This window comes from Tamandua tetradactyla, chromosome 1 (assembly GCF_023851605.1).
Source record: "Tamandua tetradactyla isolate mTamTet1 chromosome 1, mTamTet1.pri, whole genome shotgun sequence".
NCBI lineage: Eukaryota > Metazoa > Chordata > Mammalia > Pilosa > Myrmecophagidae > Tamandua > Tamandua tetradactyla.
This window is the reverse complement of record NC_135327.1, coordinates 116,918,352-116,933,337: the sequence shown is the minus strand read 5'-3', so window position 1 is coordinate 116,933,337 and position 14,986 is coordinate 116,918,352. Positions and strand designations below refer to the sequence as shown.

Genomic DNA, 14,986 nt, shown 5'->3' with positions numbered 1-14,986 from the left:
CTCCTAGCAATGGCCAGTACAAGTGACCATTTTATTTTACTTAATACACTTACAAAAAGGTTTTTATGGTTAAGTCTAGTGTTAAAAGGATTCAGAAACTTTATTGATATAATATTTTGTTAATGTTGGTAAGCAAAGGGTTTTTATTTTTATGTGAAGTATATTGTTATTGATTATACTTACCATCAATTTGAAATTAGAACCTTGATTTAATAAATCTTAAGGTTTCTAAGAACTTTCCATAAATGCAGAGATTCCTGACCAACTCAAGAAAAACAGTGCACAGTTCTTCAAATGTGCCAGCCTTAATTCAAAGGGATCACCTTGGGTTGTTATGTATGTGTCTCAGCCTTTTTAAAGTCTTTTTGTTTTTAGAAATGCCTTTGAAACTAGGACATGTTATATACTCTAAATTAGGGTGAATCTCTCTTTTGGGGGTAAATATGACTTTTGAAAATAACCAAGATGTTAGAAGACTAATATGAAGAATAAGGTAAGTAATTTGGATTAACCTTTTTATCCTGACAGATTATGGTAGTAGTTGTTTGGCTCACATTATCCCCAAATGTAATTCAGACAGATGGAGTCTAACTCTTTTATAGTAGAGACTTCTATGGGTTCATCGTAATCTCTTTTCTCCCTCTTGAGTCCACATTTAGGCCATATTTACTAGCCTCCCTTGCGGTTAGGTGAGGCCAAATGATACTTCCAACCTTGGTCAGTTAAAAAATTCTAGTTTGATCCTCTTTATTCTTTCTCTTCCCTCATTTATCGTTTGGCTTCAAAGGATCTAGCAAAGGATTCCAACCAAGGCCAAAGGGAAATGGTGGAGGCCTGAGATGAAGGAAGTTTGGGTCCCTAAATGACCATGAGGAAGGCTTCCTGTCAACAGCAAGATTGGCATAGGTTTTTTTTTTATTGTGATATACCACTAATTTTTAAAAATTCTAGCTGCCAGCATTGCCAACCTCAATAACTTTATTTTACCTCAACATTTAAAAAAAAGTGGAGGTGCTCAATTTTTATTCCAAATGTCTCATCTATTCTAGGTATTGTTAACAATTCAAGCTGTATTTGAAACTATATTCTAAGACTGATTCACTCATTTTTTGGGTACATAGGTTGAACAAAGCTTTTTCATTGTTAAGGAAGTTTTTGTTTTTTAACTTTAGATGCTAAGAATAAACTCTGGAACTTTGTAATTTTGGTCCATTTGTATCTCCTAGAAATGCTGCTTTGACTGAAGTACAGTTCTGTCAATATTATAATAGACTACCTTGACTAAGTTTATAATGGCCAGATGTGCACCTATCCTAAAGGAATGAACTATAGTGTTATTCTAAAATATTTTATGGCACTTTTGCCTTATACTTAGTTGGGCCACTAATATTTTTATTTTATTTTATTTTTTTCTTTTTAAGTTGCTCTCAGTTCTTGGCAACCTTTTATGTACAATATTTAGAAAATTGTTGAAGTAGAACCTGTTCTGTGTATGCAAACAAGTTTTTTTTGTTTGTTTGGTTTTTTTTTTTTTGTATTTTCTGTTTTACTCCATGTCCTCTTCAAAGGTGTCATTTGTATGAAACATTTCCTTAAGGGTGTTTCCTGCAGCTTTTGGCTATTTCCGACTTTAACGAAGCATTCAATTTTGGATAAACTGCTGCTTTACAACAACATATTTGATTCTTTGGTGTCAATATTTATGGAATTGAATGCTAGAGTAAACATTTGTGTTTCCTTATTTCTGAAACTTTCATTCTGTTGAGTCTGTTTATTCTGGGTTTTCTCTAGAGAAGTGTAGTTCGTTGTCTATTTCTCGGTCAACAAACATGTTCACGATTACTTGATTTGGGTACACAGTATAGGAGAAAATACAGCTTCTAGGCTAGCTTTAATTTACTAGATTCTTTTGCGTTAAGGAAATCAAAGATATCCAGACATTTCAACGCAAGTTTCTATTTATCATTTGCCTAGCATCAGCTAGGCATTAGCATGACTGGCAGTGATATCTTATTGAAGTTAGGCAATTACTCTTTTTCTAAGCCTTTTGTGTTAATATTGTTTATACTTAACCTGAGGGTTTAACTGTTCACCCTGGAATTAGGCTTTTATAAACTAATCTGTAGTTACTGTTACACAAGCAAAATGTTTATAGCTAAGTCTTACTGAAGAATTTGAATCTTAATTTCATTTTTAAATTGTATGTTATCAAAATATTTTTGGAATTAATGGGTGCACAGGTGGTTCAGTGGTAGAATGCTTGCCTTCCATGCGGGAGACCCAGGTTCAATTCCCAGATCTTGTACCCCCAATATATATATATATGTTGTATATATATTTGGAATTAGAATTCTATAGATTTTTCAGTTTAGATTTCATGAGGAGATACTCACTTTTTAAGGAGACTTCAATACTTGCTATATCATATTTAAAACATTATTCCTTATTCAAATAAGAGGTAAGAATGCTGATAATTTCCCAAGGAATAGTATCACTTTTTAGATTATGTTTCAGATTCAGAGGAATTGTAATCATTATACAGATGTTAATGATGTGATTTTACGTAATGTCATTTGATTCTTCTTTTTCAGTAGTGATAAGACCCTGATACATAATGTTAATAGTCATAGTCAATTCTTTCTTGGCCTTGAAAATAATAAATAATATTAGGAGCCCTTTGTTCTTTACTGGCATGTCCAGTGGATTATGGAATGGTGTGGAAAGAGCCTGATTGTTCCCTTTGTCCCTTACAAAGGGAGGCTCTTTTAGATTTATGTTATTGCAAGAACAAGGTCCTCCTCAAGGATGCTCTCCATCTTCTTTTGTTCCCATAGCTCTCTCTTTGAGCCCTTCAGTCAGTTGCCCTACAGTTTTCCATGGCAGACTCCACCTTCCCCATAAAAGAAATTTCTGTTCCTTAATCCCGTCCTGGGTCTTGCTGCAGACTTCCATAGGGTGCACTTTTGAAACTCTGCTCAGTGATTGCCAACTTTGGAAGGAAGGAGTGGACAAAATCCTATAAATAGAGTAAATATGCATGTTTCAGTTCCATTTAGTTTCCCTTCAATATGGGGCATGAGATGATTTTCTTCTAGGTTACCTAGGAAAGTAATCTCTCTAAGGCTAGCATTAATTTTTCTCTTTGTCAACACAGTCTGAATTTTGGAAGAATATCAGAATTCTAAGCATAAATCCCTGGTTCTAGAAAAATTTAATATACTTAGTTATTTTTCAGATATTCTGGAAAGTCGAAGTCTTAAATTTAAATGTGCTGAGAGAAAAACTATGATTTTCTGATCTTTCTCTTTCATTTAATGGTATAAGGTTTGTCCTAGTGATGGTAAGCATTCTGTTTCTCTGTTCTCCTTTTCAAAGTTACTGCTTGAATGACACCTCCCACCAGGTCTTATATTAATGGCTTTCCAAGGTTTTGTTTGTCTGAAACTTGTTTTCTGGTAGATTCTTTAGAAAAGACTCTCAGGCACAGTATTCCTTGAATTCTTTCTAATTTATATGGTAAGAGCTCAGATATAGTTTTTACCCATGGCTTTTATACTTAATGCTTACTTTGGCTTTATTAGAATATTTTTGGTATAGGCTTTCCTGGATCAGGTTTTTCAGGAACGTAAGTGCTCTTTCAAAGTATAATTTCAAGTTTTATTTTAGGAGAGCTTTCTTATGTTGCAATTTTTAGTATTTTTGTTTCCAGTTTTGTTGTTTTGGTTTTTTCTTCAGGTACTCCTATTCTACATATGGTTGACCTTCTTTGCCTTCCTAATATACTAGTTATTTTCTTTTTCACTCTTTTCCTTCATTTCATTTTTATTTTAAAAATTGTTTTCCTTTCCATTTTCTATTTCTACGAAGGCATTATTCATTGTATTTATTCATTCTTGTTTTTCTTTATTTCATCTTCATTACTGAAATAATTTTTTATTTTATTTCTAAATCTTCCCTGATTTTAGTCCCTGTCTTTTGATATTTTCCTTTTTGACAGACATATAATTTCTGAGATTTTCTAATTCTGATGTTTGTCAATGATGCTATCATAGGATATATATATTTTTTTTTGCATGGGCAGGCACTGGGAAATGAATCCAGGTCTCTGACATGGCAGGCGAGAACTCTGCCACTGAGCCACTGCTGCCTGCCTATCATAGGATATTTTTTAATTATTATTTTGAAAAATTTTTTACAGTTTTCCTCTTATACGGACATGTCCTTCAGTCATGCTTTCCTTATTCAATATAATTTATTCCTTGTGCTTTTTTCTCCCTTATAATACAACTTTATGTGGGATTAACTGGCTGTTCTCTTCTGTTGCTTATTTTTAAGTGAAATGAATTTTACTGTACTTTTAGGAGGAAGGAATCAGAACAGATTTTCTAGTTTCAGGGTTTCTGTTTTTCCACTTCTTTGTTTTTGTAAAATGATTTAAAAAACCTTCTTAGTTCTCCAACCTGTTTCCATGGCTCCCTTTCCCCACTTTCAACCTTATCTGTCCTTTGTTCCTGTTGTCCTTGACCTGCTCAATTTGGATTTAACTACCAGTAATTTCTTCTGACTGTTGAGTTTTGTCTTGGAAGTAACTGTTAGGTTGAGAATAATCATATTGCTCCAGTACCATCAAACTTTATTCTATTGGCATTCCCTTGTACTCAGTGCAAATTGGATCCTGCAAAAATGCCTTCCAGTTTTGACTCCTGTTCTCAGATTGGCCTTTTTCATTTATATTCAATTAAGGATTTTAGTAGTCTCTTGTTCTCAAGACCATCAGAAGCCCAGGTGCTTTCCCTCTTCTGTGTGTTATACACACACAGTAGTAATAATTGATGCCTATTGTGCCGGTTTTAAAAGGTTTATGTACCCTAGAAAAGCCATCTTTTAATCCTAATCAACCTTGTGGGAGCAATGATTTCTTCTAATCCCTATTCAGTACTGTATTTTGGAAACTTTAATTAGCTTATCTCCATGGAAATGTGACTCAGTCAAGTGTGGGTATTAAACTTGATTAGGTGAAGACATGTCCACCCGTTCCAGGGGGTCTTGATTGGTTTTATTGGAATCCTTTAAAAGAAGAAGCACTTTGGAAAAAGCTAGAGAAAATATGAGAGAAAGTCATAAGATCCTGAAAGAGCAGAGGATGCTGTAGAACCACGAAGCAGAGACCATCAGCCAGCAACCTTTGAAGGTAAAGAACGAAAACACCTCCCAGGAAGGTTCATGAATCAAGAGGCCTGGAGAGAAAACTAGCAGATGCCACCATGTTCACCATGTGTCCAGCTGAGAGAGAAATGCTGAATGTCATTGGCCTTCTTGAACCCAGGTATCTTTCCCTGGATTCCTTAGATGGGACATTTCTATGGACTTGTTTTAATTGGGACATTTTCTTGGCCTTAGAACTGTGAACTTGCAACTTATTAAATTCTCCTTTTAAAAAGCCATTCTATTTCTGGTATATTGCATTCCAGCAGCTAGCAAACCTACTCACTTGTATTTGAGGGTTTTTTAACACTGTCATCTTTTAGATATTGTTCTTAGTCTCTCTTGTTATCAGGAAATTTAAAATCTGCCACCATCTTTCCTTGTGTTGAAATATTTTGACAAAACCCTTATCTATGAAACTGTCTTGACTATTGACTCATTGCTCTACCCAATGAAAAGAAAATACCATGCATATTAGAAATCGCCAAATTGCTGAAATAAATAATAACACACAGGTTCTAGTGTTATGAAGTAAAACTGTTACCTGGACAAATATGGAGAGAAATGTCTTTCTCTGTGTGTGGGTATTTCTGTATGTATAGACATATCTCAAAAACATCTGAAAAATTTTAGTAGTACCCTTTATTAGAGGAGTGAGGGTTTTAAATTTTTTGGTCTATTTATTTCATTCTTTTCCCTTATTTGTTAAAAGTTGAAGTTTGTTAGAGGAAAAAAGTCTTTGTTAAACATCACACACTTGGGTAGATTATTCCTTAATTTAAATATGTAAGGGTTTGACCAATGATATTGGTGGCCATGCATGATTAGTATATAGCCTGTTCTGAACTTTTTTTTTAATTAGATATCCCATTTAATCTGTGTCATGTAATAAAAATATTTCCAATCTCTGTCATTGCTTTAACTGGAAGTGAAATGCTTTGATACAAAGATTTGTGAAATGCTCAATCTTCTGTTTAAGGAATATTGTTCCTTTCACTGACTGATTTTCCGTATTTTACCTGTGGTATTTTAATTGTTTTCAGTGTTGCTAATATTCTCTATTTCTCTAAAATTTGAGTTCATTTAGTCATAATGGCTTTTAAGATATTTGGAATCTCTGTTAATAGACTCCATTGGGAGTTCATAAAACTGATGAATACTCTTTTAATAATTTCTACTTTGTCAGAGTTCATAAAGTACTGTCATTCTGCCATTCAAAAAAATAAACCTAAAGGAAATCTTCAGTGTCTTATCTGCCATATATATAATTTCTTTGTAGATATATTCCAGATGTCAGAATTCTACCTTAATATTCTTCCAGTGATTGTCAGCAGGTTTCATGGCCATCTTAGTAAGTTTTTTCCTTTACAACCCTGATGTAAAAATATATTCCCTTGTGTTTTCTTTGAAAACAGGCTATAGCTTCATCCACCAGCCCCAGTATCTAATCGCAACTTGTGTTTCATTTAACACAAACTTTATTGGGTGAGTTGTAACCTAGAGACCCATTGCCTACCTACATTTTTTATAAATTGTTTTTCTTGATGGTCCTCAGATTATAGGGTTATGTCAGGCCTCATTTGGCCAGAAGAATGTTTGTTTCTCTTGTCAACTTCTTGATTGGTTCCTTTCCAGATTTCTGCAGGGCAGCCATATGGTCATTTCTGCATGTTTTCTGGATTGCTCCCTGGCAGGAATCCAGGTCTAGGTATTAGTATTTCAAAGTCTACTCACTCAGAGTGCTTACATTGTACCTTTTGGTTTTATTTCAGATAACATATTCAGACCTATTGTCCTCTCTTTTTTTCTGAAGTACTTTTGATTTTTTTTTTTTTTTGCATGAGCAGGAACCAGGAATTGAACCCGGGTCTCTGGCATGGCAGGAGAGAACTCTGCCTGCTGAGCCACCATGGCCCGCCCAGTTCATTTGATTTTGATAATTGATTTATGTGGTCTACATATTTGGCTAACTTTTCTTCTTTTTATATGTCGAGGAGGATCCTTAAGGCCATTGGTAGAGATACCTCGTTTGGCCAACTAAGTCTAGTAACGATTTTATTAGATGATCAGTATTAATGTACATTAGAGTGTGTTGAGAAGGCATACCAGTCTCCTTTCCACATATTTTATTGCAGCTTATCTGGTTATAAAAGTTTCTTTGGAAATTTATTTTTAAAATTGTCTGTAAATCTGAGACAAGGAGAAAACTATTCATTATTTTGGTAGTGGTAATGAATTTAGAACTATACCTTTCAAGGTTTTAGCTCTCATTATAGAATTACAGAAGCAGCCTCTGTTAATAAAATAGAGCTTTTGCAAATTTATGTTTAACCGCAGTGAACCAGTAGCAGGAAGATTCTCCATATTTATTTATGGCTATTCTTAATGTCAGTCAGAGTAGGAAAAGTGTCATTTCATGATATTTATTTTGAAGTTGAAGAAAAGCAACTTCATGTTTTGCATTTTGCATTCAGCGTCCACTCAGTGAATTTGTTATTACAATTTGGTTCATGACAATTGAAGTAATAATATGAATGAATAAATAAATGAAGTTAGATATTAGGAAAAAAACGCACTGAATATCTATTAAGGGTAAAGATTGTTTTATGAAGTAGCTATAGAACATACATTTTCAGACTCAGGCCTAAATTCCTTGATCAAATTAATTATGAATCTTAATTTCATTTTGCATGTAAGAGCAGTCTTAGATTTACATTTACTGTGACATTTTGGTTTTATAAGGAACCTACTTAATTTATCTTTTCAGACTTCCTTAAATTTTTCAGGAAGTAACTTTTATTGTAGCTAACTTTTATTTGCATACAAAGTGCCTTGACTGAGTGCTGGAACTTTTTCAATAGAAGCTATATTGAATCTTAACTTTATTGTCATATCGTTCTGGAGTTCCTAAGTGTTTTGCCTAGAGTACTCTGTATTTAGGTTTGATAATTCTTATCACAGCCAGCATTCAGGCAAGAAAGTGACCTTTTGAAGATGACTAGATGTTTAGCTGCTAGTTTAGCTGCTAGTTGCAGCTTTCAAAGAATTAGTTGATTTTTTTTGCTGCAAGATATTTTATTAGATATGTAGTCAAACTTTCAACACCTGTAAATGGAGTAGATCACTGTCAAAAAAGGATTTTCTGGAGGACCTACAATTCTAAGGGATTTAGTCCCGATCCTCTAGATACTGGTTCTCAAGCTTTTACTAGCATGAGAGTCACCTAAAATGCTTTTTGGAAAAATGGAAATGTCTTTGTCCCACTCCTAGAGACTCTCACATCACTGATAAAAATTTGGGCCCATAACTCAGCATTTTAACAAATGTCCTACTCTTTGAGAAGTTGCTTTTAAGACCTCAGCAATTTCCAAAACTGATGATGCATCTTAATCAGTCTGATTTGATTTTTAAAATATGTTGGTTCCTGGTTCTACCCTATACCAACTTAATAGAATGTCTGTAAGTGAGGCCCAATAACTTACATTTTTAACAAGCTGCTGATCATTATATAGACTACTACATCACAGTATTCCACCCTTGGTATACATTTCTTAGTCCATCTATGAGTTGGGCTCAGCATCTTATGACCTTATATTCTAAGATCTTCCAAGGTCTAATTCCTGAGTGAAGTATTAGAAAGCTGCTTCTGTTACTTCTCAGACATGCCCACATATAGACACTGTAGTGTTTAAAAAGTATTGCCAATTTGTCCTTTAATATTCTTCTAATCAATGGTGACATAAGACATAAATGCAGTTGATATAAGACACAAATACAGGTAATGTAAGACAAACACATACATACATATACATGTATGGATATTTATATATACTTATACAGATACGCACATGTATGCATGTATTTATTATGAGATTTAGTGAATTTTCATTTTGAACATTAACAGGTTAATTTGTAAACATGACTATTTTTGCTGTACTGTTACGAGAGAAGAAGGTTGCACACACTGGAGGAGCTCAAATTCAAAGGAGAAAGTTTGTGTGTACTTGAATACTTTTGGTTAGCATTGTTAATATAATATTTTTATATAAAAGATACTTATTCATATATGGTAAAGTACTGGAAAATTTGGTATTAATGTATAGTAATTTTGAGCATTTGGCTGACCTTTATGACTTTCCACTTATAGGAAAGAGTCTTTACAATTGCAGTCAATGATGGATTTTAAATAAAGTTAGAAGCAGTCAATCCTTGATGCTGATATTATGGCAGTTAAGTTTTGTGAGAGTTACAGTCTTTATGTAATAATTGAAGGAGTAATAACTTGTTTTCAAGAGGTTCAAATAAATTGTTATTTAAATTATTTTTTTAAGTTTAGATGTTCTCTACTTGTGTAACTAATATTAGTGGAAAGCTTTGATGGCTAATAATCATCCATTGAGAGCTAAACACAGAAAACTGACAAGGTTTATTTATTTGCTTAGGCAGATTGACTAGGGTGAAAAAGTTGAGGCACAAAAAGTCCAAGGACAGTGTAAACATTTTATTTATTATATTAGTTGTGGCACTCAAACAGCATTGTAACCTTTTTACCCTTTGGTAAATAAGGGTAGTTTGAATGATGTAGTGGCTTGTTTCATAATACCCTGTAGCTAAAACCCTTAAAATTTCTAAAATTCTCCAACTTTTTTTTTTAACTTGTAGAAATTCCATTTAGCTTTGTGAAGTTTCCATTGCAGATAGCTTAAGACTTCAGATTTTCAAACTCATTGATCAGTCATTCTTGAAACATTGCCACTGAGGTAAAAATTAGTGTTGGGAATAAATTAATCAATTTGACATTGTATTATATGGCTCTGGCAGTTAGATTTTAAACATTTTTGATTATTTAGAACAGTGCCTCACTTGCTATTCAGATTCAGAGTATGCTAAAACAGTTTCTTGCTTTTAAACCTGCTTTACTATCATTGCTTTAAAGTACAATTTCCAATTGACTGCTAGAGAACAAAAATTATTTTGCATAGTGCTCAATAAGGTACCCTAGAGGAGCCCCAGGCTTACCAGCTGCTGCTGCCATGTGGCTCTCTATTCAGGAGGGAAAAGCACAACCTGTAGATGAACGAAATAGGAAGGCCTTTTTCAGACTTCCACTGTGAACGATCATTTCTGGTCCTTACAATCTGGATAGTAGTGGGATTTAGAAAAGGATTCTCTATTTTATAATATTGTGATTTTTTTTAATCCATCATGTTTTACTGCTCAAATTGTATAGTTAGTTAATATTTTATCCTCAAATATTTCAGGGGGAGATGTTAACAGGATTGCCAAGTGGTATGGCAGGACCCTTCGAATGTTCCCTTTGGTCTGGTTATAGAGCATCATTTTTGTTATCTGCTGCTTTTAGTCTATCTCTTCCCTCTCTTGGTTGCCTTCTTTCATTAGCGTGCATGTGCCATACATACTGCTTTATATTATTGTTTAATAAATAATGACACATTACTACATGCTTACATTTTCACTGATAAGTGTATTTAGTTAATATAATTTGGAGACCACAGTTCTAACAAAGTAGCTAATCATAGACAGTAGACATGGGGAAAGCATGTCATCGTACAAAAATGATGGTCACATGTCCAGTTATTAAATATAATACAAGAAATACAATAAATAATAAAATACAATAAAAGAAAAATTAGTGAGTATAGATTAGAATATATTATACAGACCAAGAGGTTCATTTATAAATTGCCCATATACTTAAATCAATTTTCTTAAAACATAAGAATGGTTCTTACTGTCTCCTTGCCAAGTTAGGAGATTTAATGGATAAGTAGACTGCATACAGCTTTTCACATAGTTCTGAGCAGTTTTAAGTATAGGCACAAATTTTCCACATATATGGCTTTTTATTTCCAGGTTATAGCTGAGCTTTATGTAGGCCTTCTTTATTTAGGGGTCAGATACTATAAATGTTGGCTCTTTAAAGACATGATTTGATTTTTTTTATTTGTTTTGTTTTGTTTCTTTCTGGTAGAGGGAATGTAAAGTAACTTTTAAATATTTTAAACAAATCATTATAGAATATGAGATTATGGGGAACATGTTAACTTTCCATATTTCCCAAAGTTGCTAAAATGTGTGGGTATTGCTTTTATAATTAGAAGAAAATAAATTTAAAAGAAATTTAGAAATAACTTCTAGTAGTGGAAGTAAAAACAGACTACATATCTTTCAAATGACCTATAATATGAGGAGAGAGGAGAATAAGAAACTAACAATAAAACATAAATTAAGTAGCAATGAAGCATTACAAAAATACGAAAAAAACTAAATGACAAGTGAAATCAAATTCATAAAATAGTGAACATAAAGAAGACAAACTCACCTTTTATAAGAAGGCTAAGTTTTTTTTTTTAAGCCTAATATATATAAGATTCACTTTTAAAATGATTCAAAAAACTTAAAAATGAAAGACTAGGCATATCAAACAAATGATAACAAAAATTGGTAAAGATGTAGAGAAATTATAATTTTAATGCACTACCAGTGGGAATGTAAAATAGAAAAATGTTTGGTGGACCCTCAAAATGTTAAACATAGAATGACCATATGACCTAGCAATTCTACTCCAGGTATATAACCAAAATAATTGAAAGCAGGGACCACAAATAGATACTTGTGTACCAGTGTTCGTAGCAGCTTTACGTACAGTTCCAAAGGTGAAAACGGCTCAAGTATCTATTGACAGATGAATGAATGGCTAAACAAAATGTGGTATGTAGATGTAATGGAATATTGTTCAGCCATAAAAAAGAATGAAGTTCTGATACATACTACATTATGGATGAACAAAAGAACAAATATCGTATGATTACACTTACATGAAACATCTAGAGTAAGCAGATTCATAGAGACAGAAAGTAGATTAGAGATTACCAGGGTCTGGGGTAATGCTTCAGTGGGGAGTTATTGCTTAAATGTGTAGAGTTTCTGAAGTTATGCTTCAATGGGGAGTTATTGCTTAAATGTGTAGAGTTTCTGTTTTGAGTGTTGTAAAGTTTTGGTAATGGTTGTTGTTTGTGGTAGCACATTGTAAATGTATTTAATGACATTGAATTATATATTTAAAAATTTTTAAATGGCAAATTTCATGTTACATATATGTTATCACAGTAAAAATAAAGTTTAAAAAAGATCATAAGGAAAGCACAGGGAGGTCAAATATTCAATTTGATGAAATTTAAAATATAAGTGAAAAGTGATAAAGAGTTTGATTCTCAATGCCTCCCATGCAAAAAAAATTTGAAAAAAACTGTGATAAATGGGACAAGGTTATAATGTTGAAACGTGCTGATAATCAAAAGGCCATGAATCTATGTGTACCAAATTATACAGAACTGAAATATAAATATTTTAAAATTACAAGATATAAAGAGAATTTTGAGAACTGAATTTAGGAAATTTTAGTATGCTTTACTAAGTCTGTGGCAGACCAAGCTGACAATTATATTATTCCTATATTCTGTATTTTTATTGAATTCAGTTGATACACAAGACAAATAAGGAAGTATATATTCTGAAAACAAAAAATGTTTTCTCTATGACTCATGAACTGTTTATAAAAATTGATCATGTTTTTGATCACAGAGAAAACCAGGTAATTTCAAAAAGTAGAAATAGGTCATACTAAATTCTCTGCCTACAGTATAATGAAATTAGAACTAAGCAATAAAGGTAGGGAGAAAATATGGTAATTTTTGAATCTGTAACAACTCTTAGGTCAAAGAAGAAATCAAAACTGCAATTATAAGATATCTATATAATATAGTAACCTCAGAGTATACTGTATTTTCTTTTGTTTTTATGACAAAACGCTTAATTGTGTGTTCTGGTTGCAGGAAAGTAGTTAAAGATAGCATTTAATAACTAATATTTATTGTATTTTGTTTGATGAGGGATACAACTCTGAATAAGACTAAGCCTTGGGAGCTTGTAATTCATTGGATTCTATTATAGACTACATATTAGTAGTAGATTATTTGGGATGCATATAAGGAAAATTCTCAATAGTTTTTTATGGGTTTGGTGTTCAGTGTGATAATTTTAATTTTTAGCAGAATATCTATAATACTGATACGGGGAGGAGAAATAGATTCTTAGAGTAGATTGAGTGTACTTGTGTATAATGTCGGGAGATAATGCTTCCTTTTTATCTCTGTTTACAGTAGATCTGTTTCATTGAACAATTCACTTAATCCCTTTGGGCTTCAAATTCCTCATCCATAAATGAGGAAGTTGAGTTAAAATATAATTCCTTATATACGTTATTTTTGTTGACTGAATAAATTAGGTAAATTTTTAAAATTTCTTTTATTTATTTATTAAATATAGCCACATACAAACACAAACGTTCTTACCATATGATCATTGCATTCTTGATATATAATCAGTAACTCACAATATCATCACAGTTGTATATTCATCATGATCATTTCTTACAACATTTGCATCAATTCAGAAAAAGAAATACAAAGAAAAAAATTCATACATACCATACTCCTCCCTTTCCTTGATCACTAGCATTTCAATCTACTAAATTTATTTTAACACTTGTTCCCCTATTATTTGTTTATTCATTAAGTAAATATTGAGGATCTACTCTTTTTCGCTCTGTAAGGCTTATTCATAACCTCTGGAATTTATACTCTAGTTGGGGATAGAAACAAGCTCTGGGTGCCATGAAAGCAGAAGAGGACATGTATATCTTAACCGGAGGAGGAAGAAGAAGAAAAAAGGTTATTGAGAATGGTTTCACAGAGGCAGTGTAACACCTGAGCTAATCTTGACGATAAATAAGTGTTTGTCAAGTGAACGAGGAAGGAGAGAGTTTTTTAGACTCTGGAAATAATAGAATGGGCAGAGGGAGTAAGGTGTGTTTTACATTTGGAAAGCTATAAGTAGTTCATGTGGGTTTATGGGGTAGTAGCAAGAGATTAAGAATTGAGGTTAAAAAAAAAAAGAATTGAGGTATATGAGAGCCAAATTATGGAAGTCTACGTCATAGTAAATAATATGGGCTTTCAGCTGAAAATGTTGGATAACCACCAAAAGATTGTTTAGCAGGAAGGCAGCATTGTAAGATTTAGGTAAGAAGGATGCAGAGATAATAGGAAACTGGCAGTCCAGGTGAGACATGTTGGAGTATTATTTAAAATAATGGCCATGGAGATGGTATTCAGACTTTAGAACAGGTTTCTAAAGTGGGTGGTCTACATAGCCCTGGAAGTGTATGCAAGATTTAAAAATGTATATATATTTTCCTTGAGAAAGGGTCTATACCTTTCATCAAATCATGTAAGAGGGCTCTTAGGGTAAATATATATTATAGGGGAAACTGACAGGATGACATTCTGCAAAGTGTGAAGTTTAAATAATTTTAAAGTTCACTTTACTCATAAACAACTAATCTAAATTATTTCTTTTTTACATTTTATAGTGGACAGGCCAAAATCTCAGCAAGTTCGAACCTCTAGTACAATAAGGCGAACCTCTTCTTTGGATACGATAACAGGACCTTACCTCACAGGACAGTGGCCACGGGATCCTCATGTCCACTACTCTTCATGCATGAAAGATAAAGCTACTCAGGTAAAATAAGAAAATCACAGTCCATTTTATTGCCCTGCAGTTCTTCTGTTTTGGTCACAGTCAAGAAAATGAAATTTAAGCAAGAAAAGTGGTTCTTTTTCCACAAAATCACAATACATTATTAACCAAAGAAGAACATTTCTTTTAATAAACATTAGAATAATTTTTGGGAGAA

General features: G+C 32.8%; 1 protein-coding gene across 3 annotated transcripts in view; it reads left to right on the top strand.

Annotated features, from left to right (window-relative positions):
- The window catches only part of GLCCI1 (glucocorticoid induced 1), a 109,135-nt gene that overhangs the window by 15,855 nt on the left and 78,294 nt on the right, over positions 1 to 14,986 (top strand). For 2 of the 3 annotated variants that reach the window (XM_077122941.1, XM_077122930.1), the window contains exon 2: positions 14,660 to 14,811. In XM_077122941.1, coding sequence (XP_076979056.1) covers positions 14,660 to 14,811 — 152 coding nt within the window. Of the gene's footprint in view, positions 1 to 4,035; positions 6,557 to 14,659; positions 14,812 to 14,986 lie in introns of those variants that run through there. The other variant, XM_077122952.1, reaches the window with a different exon arrangement.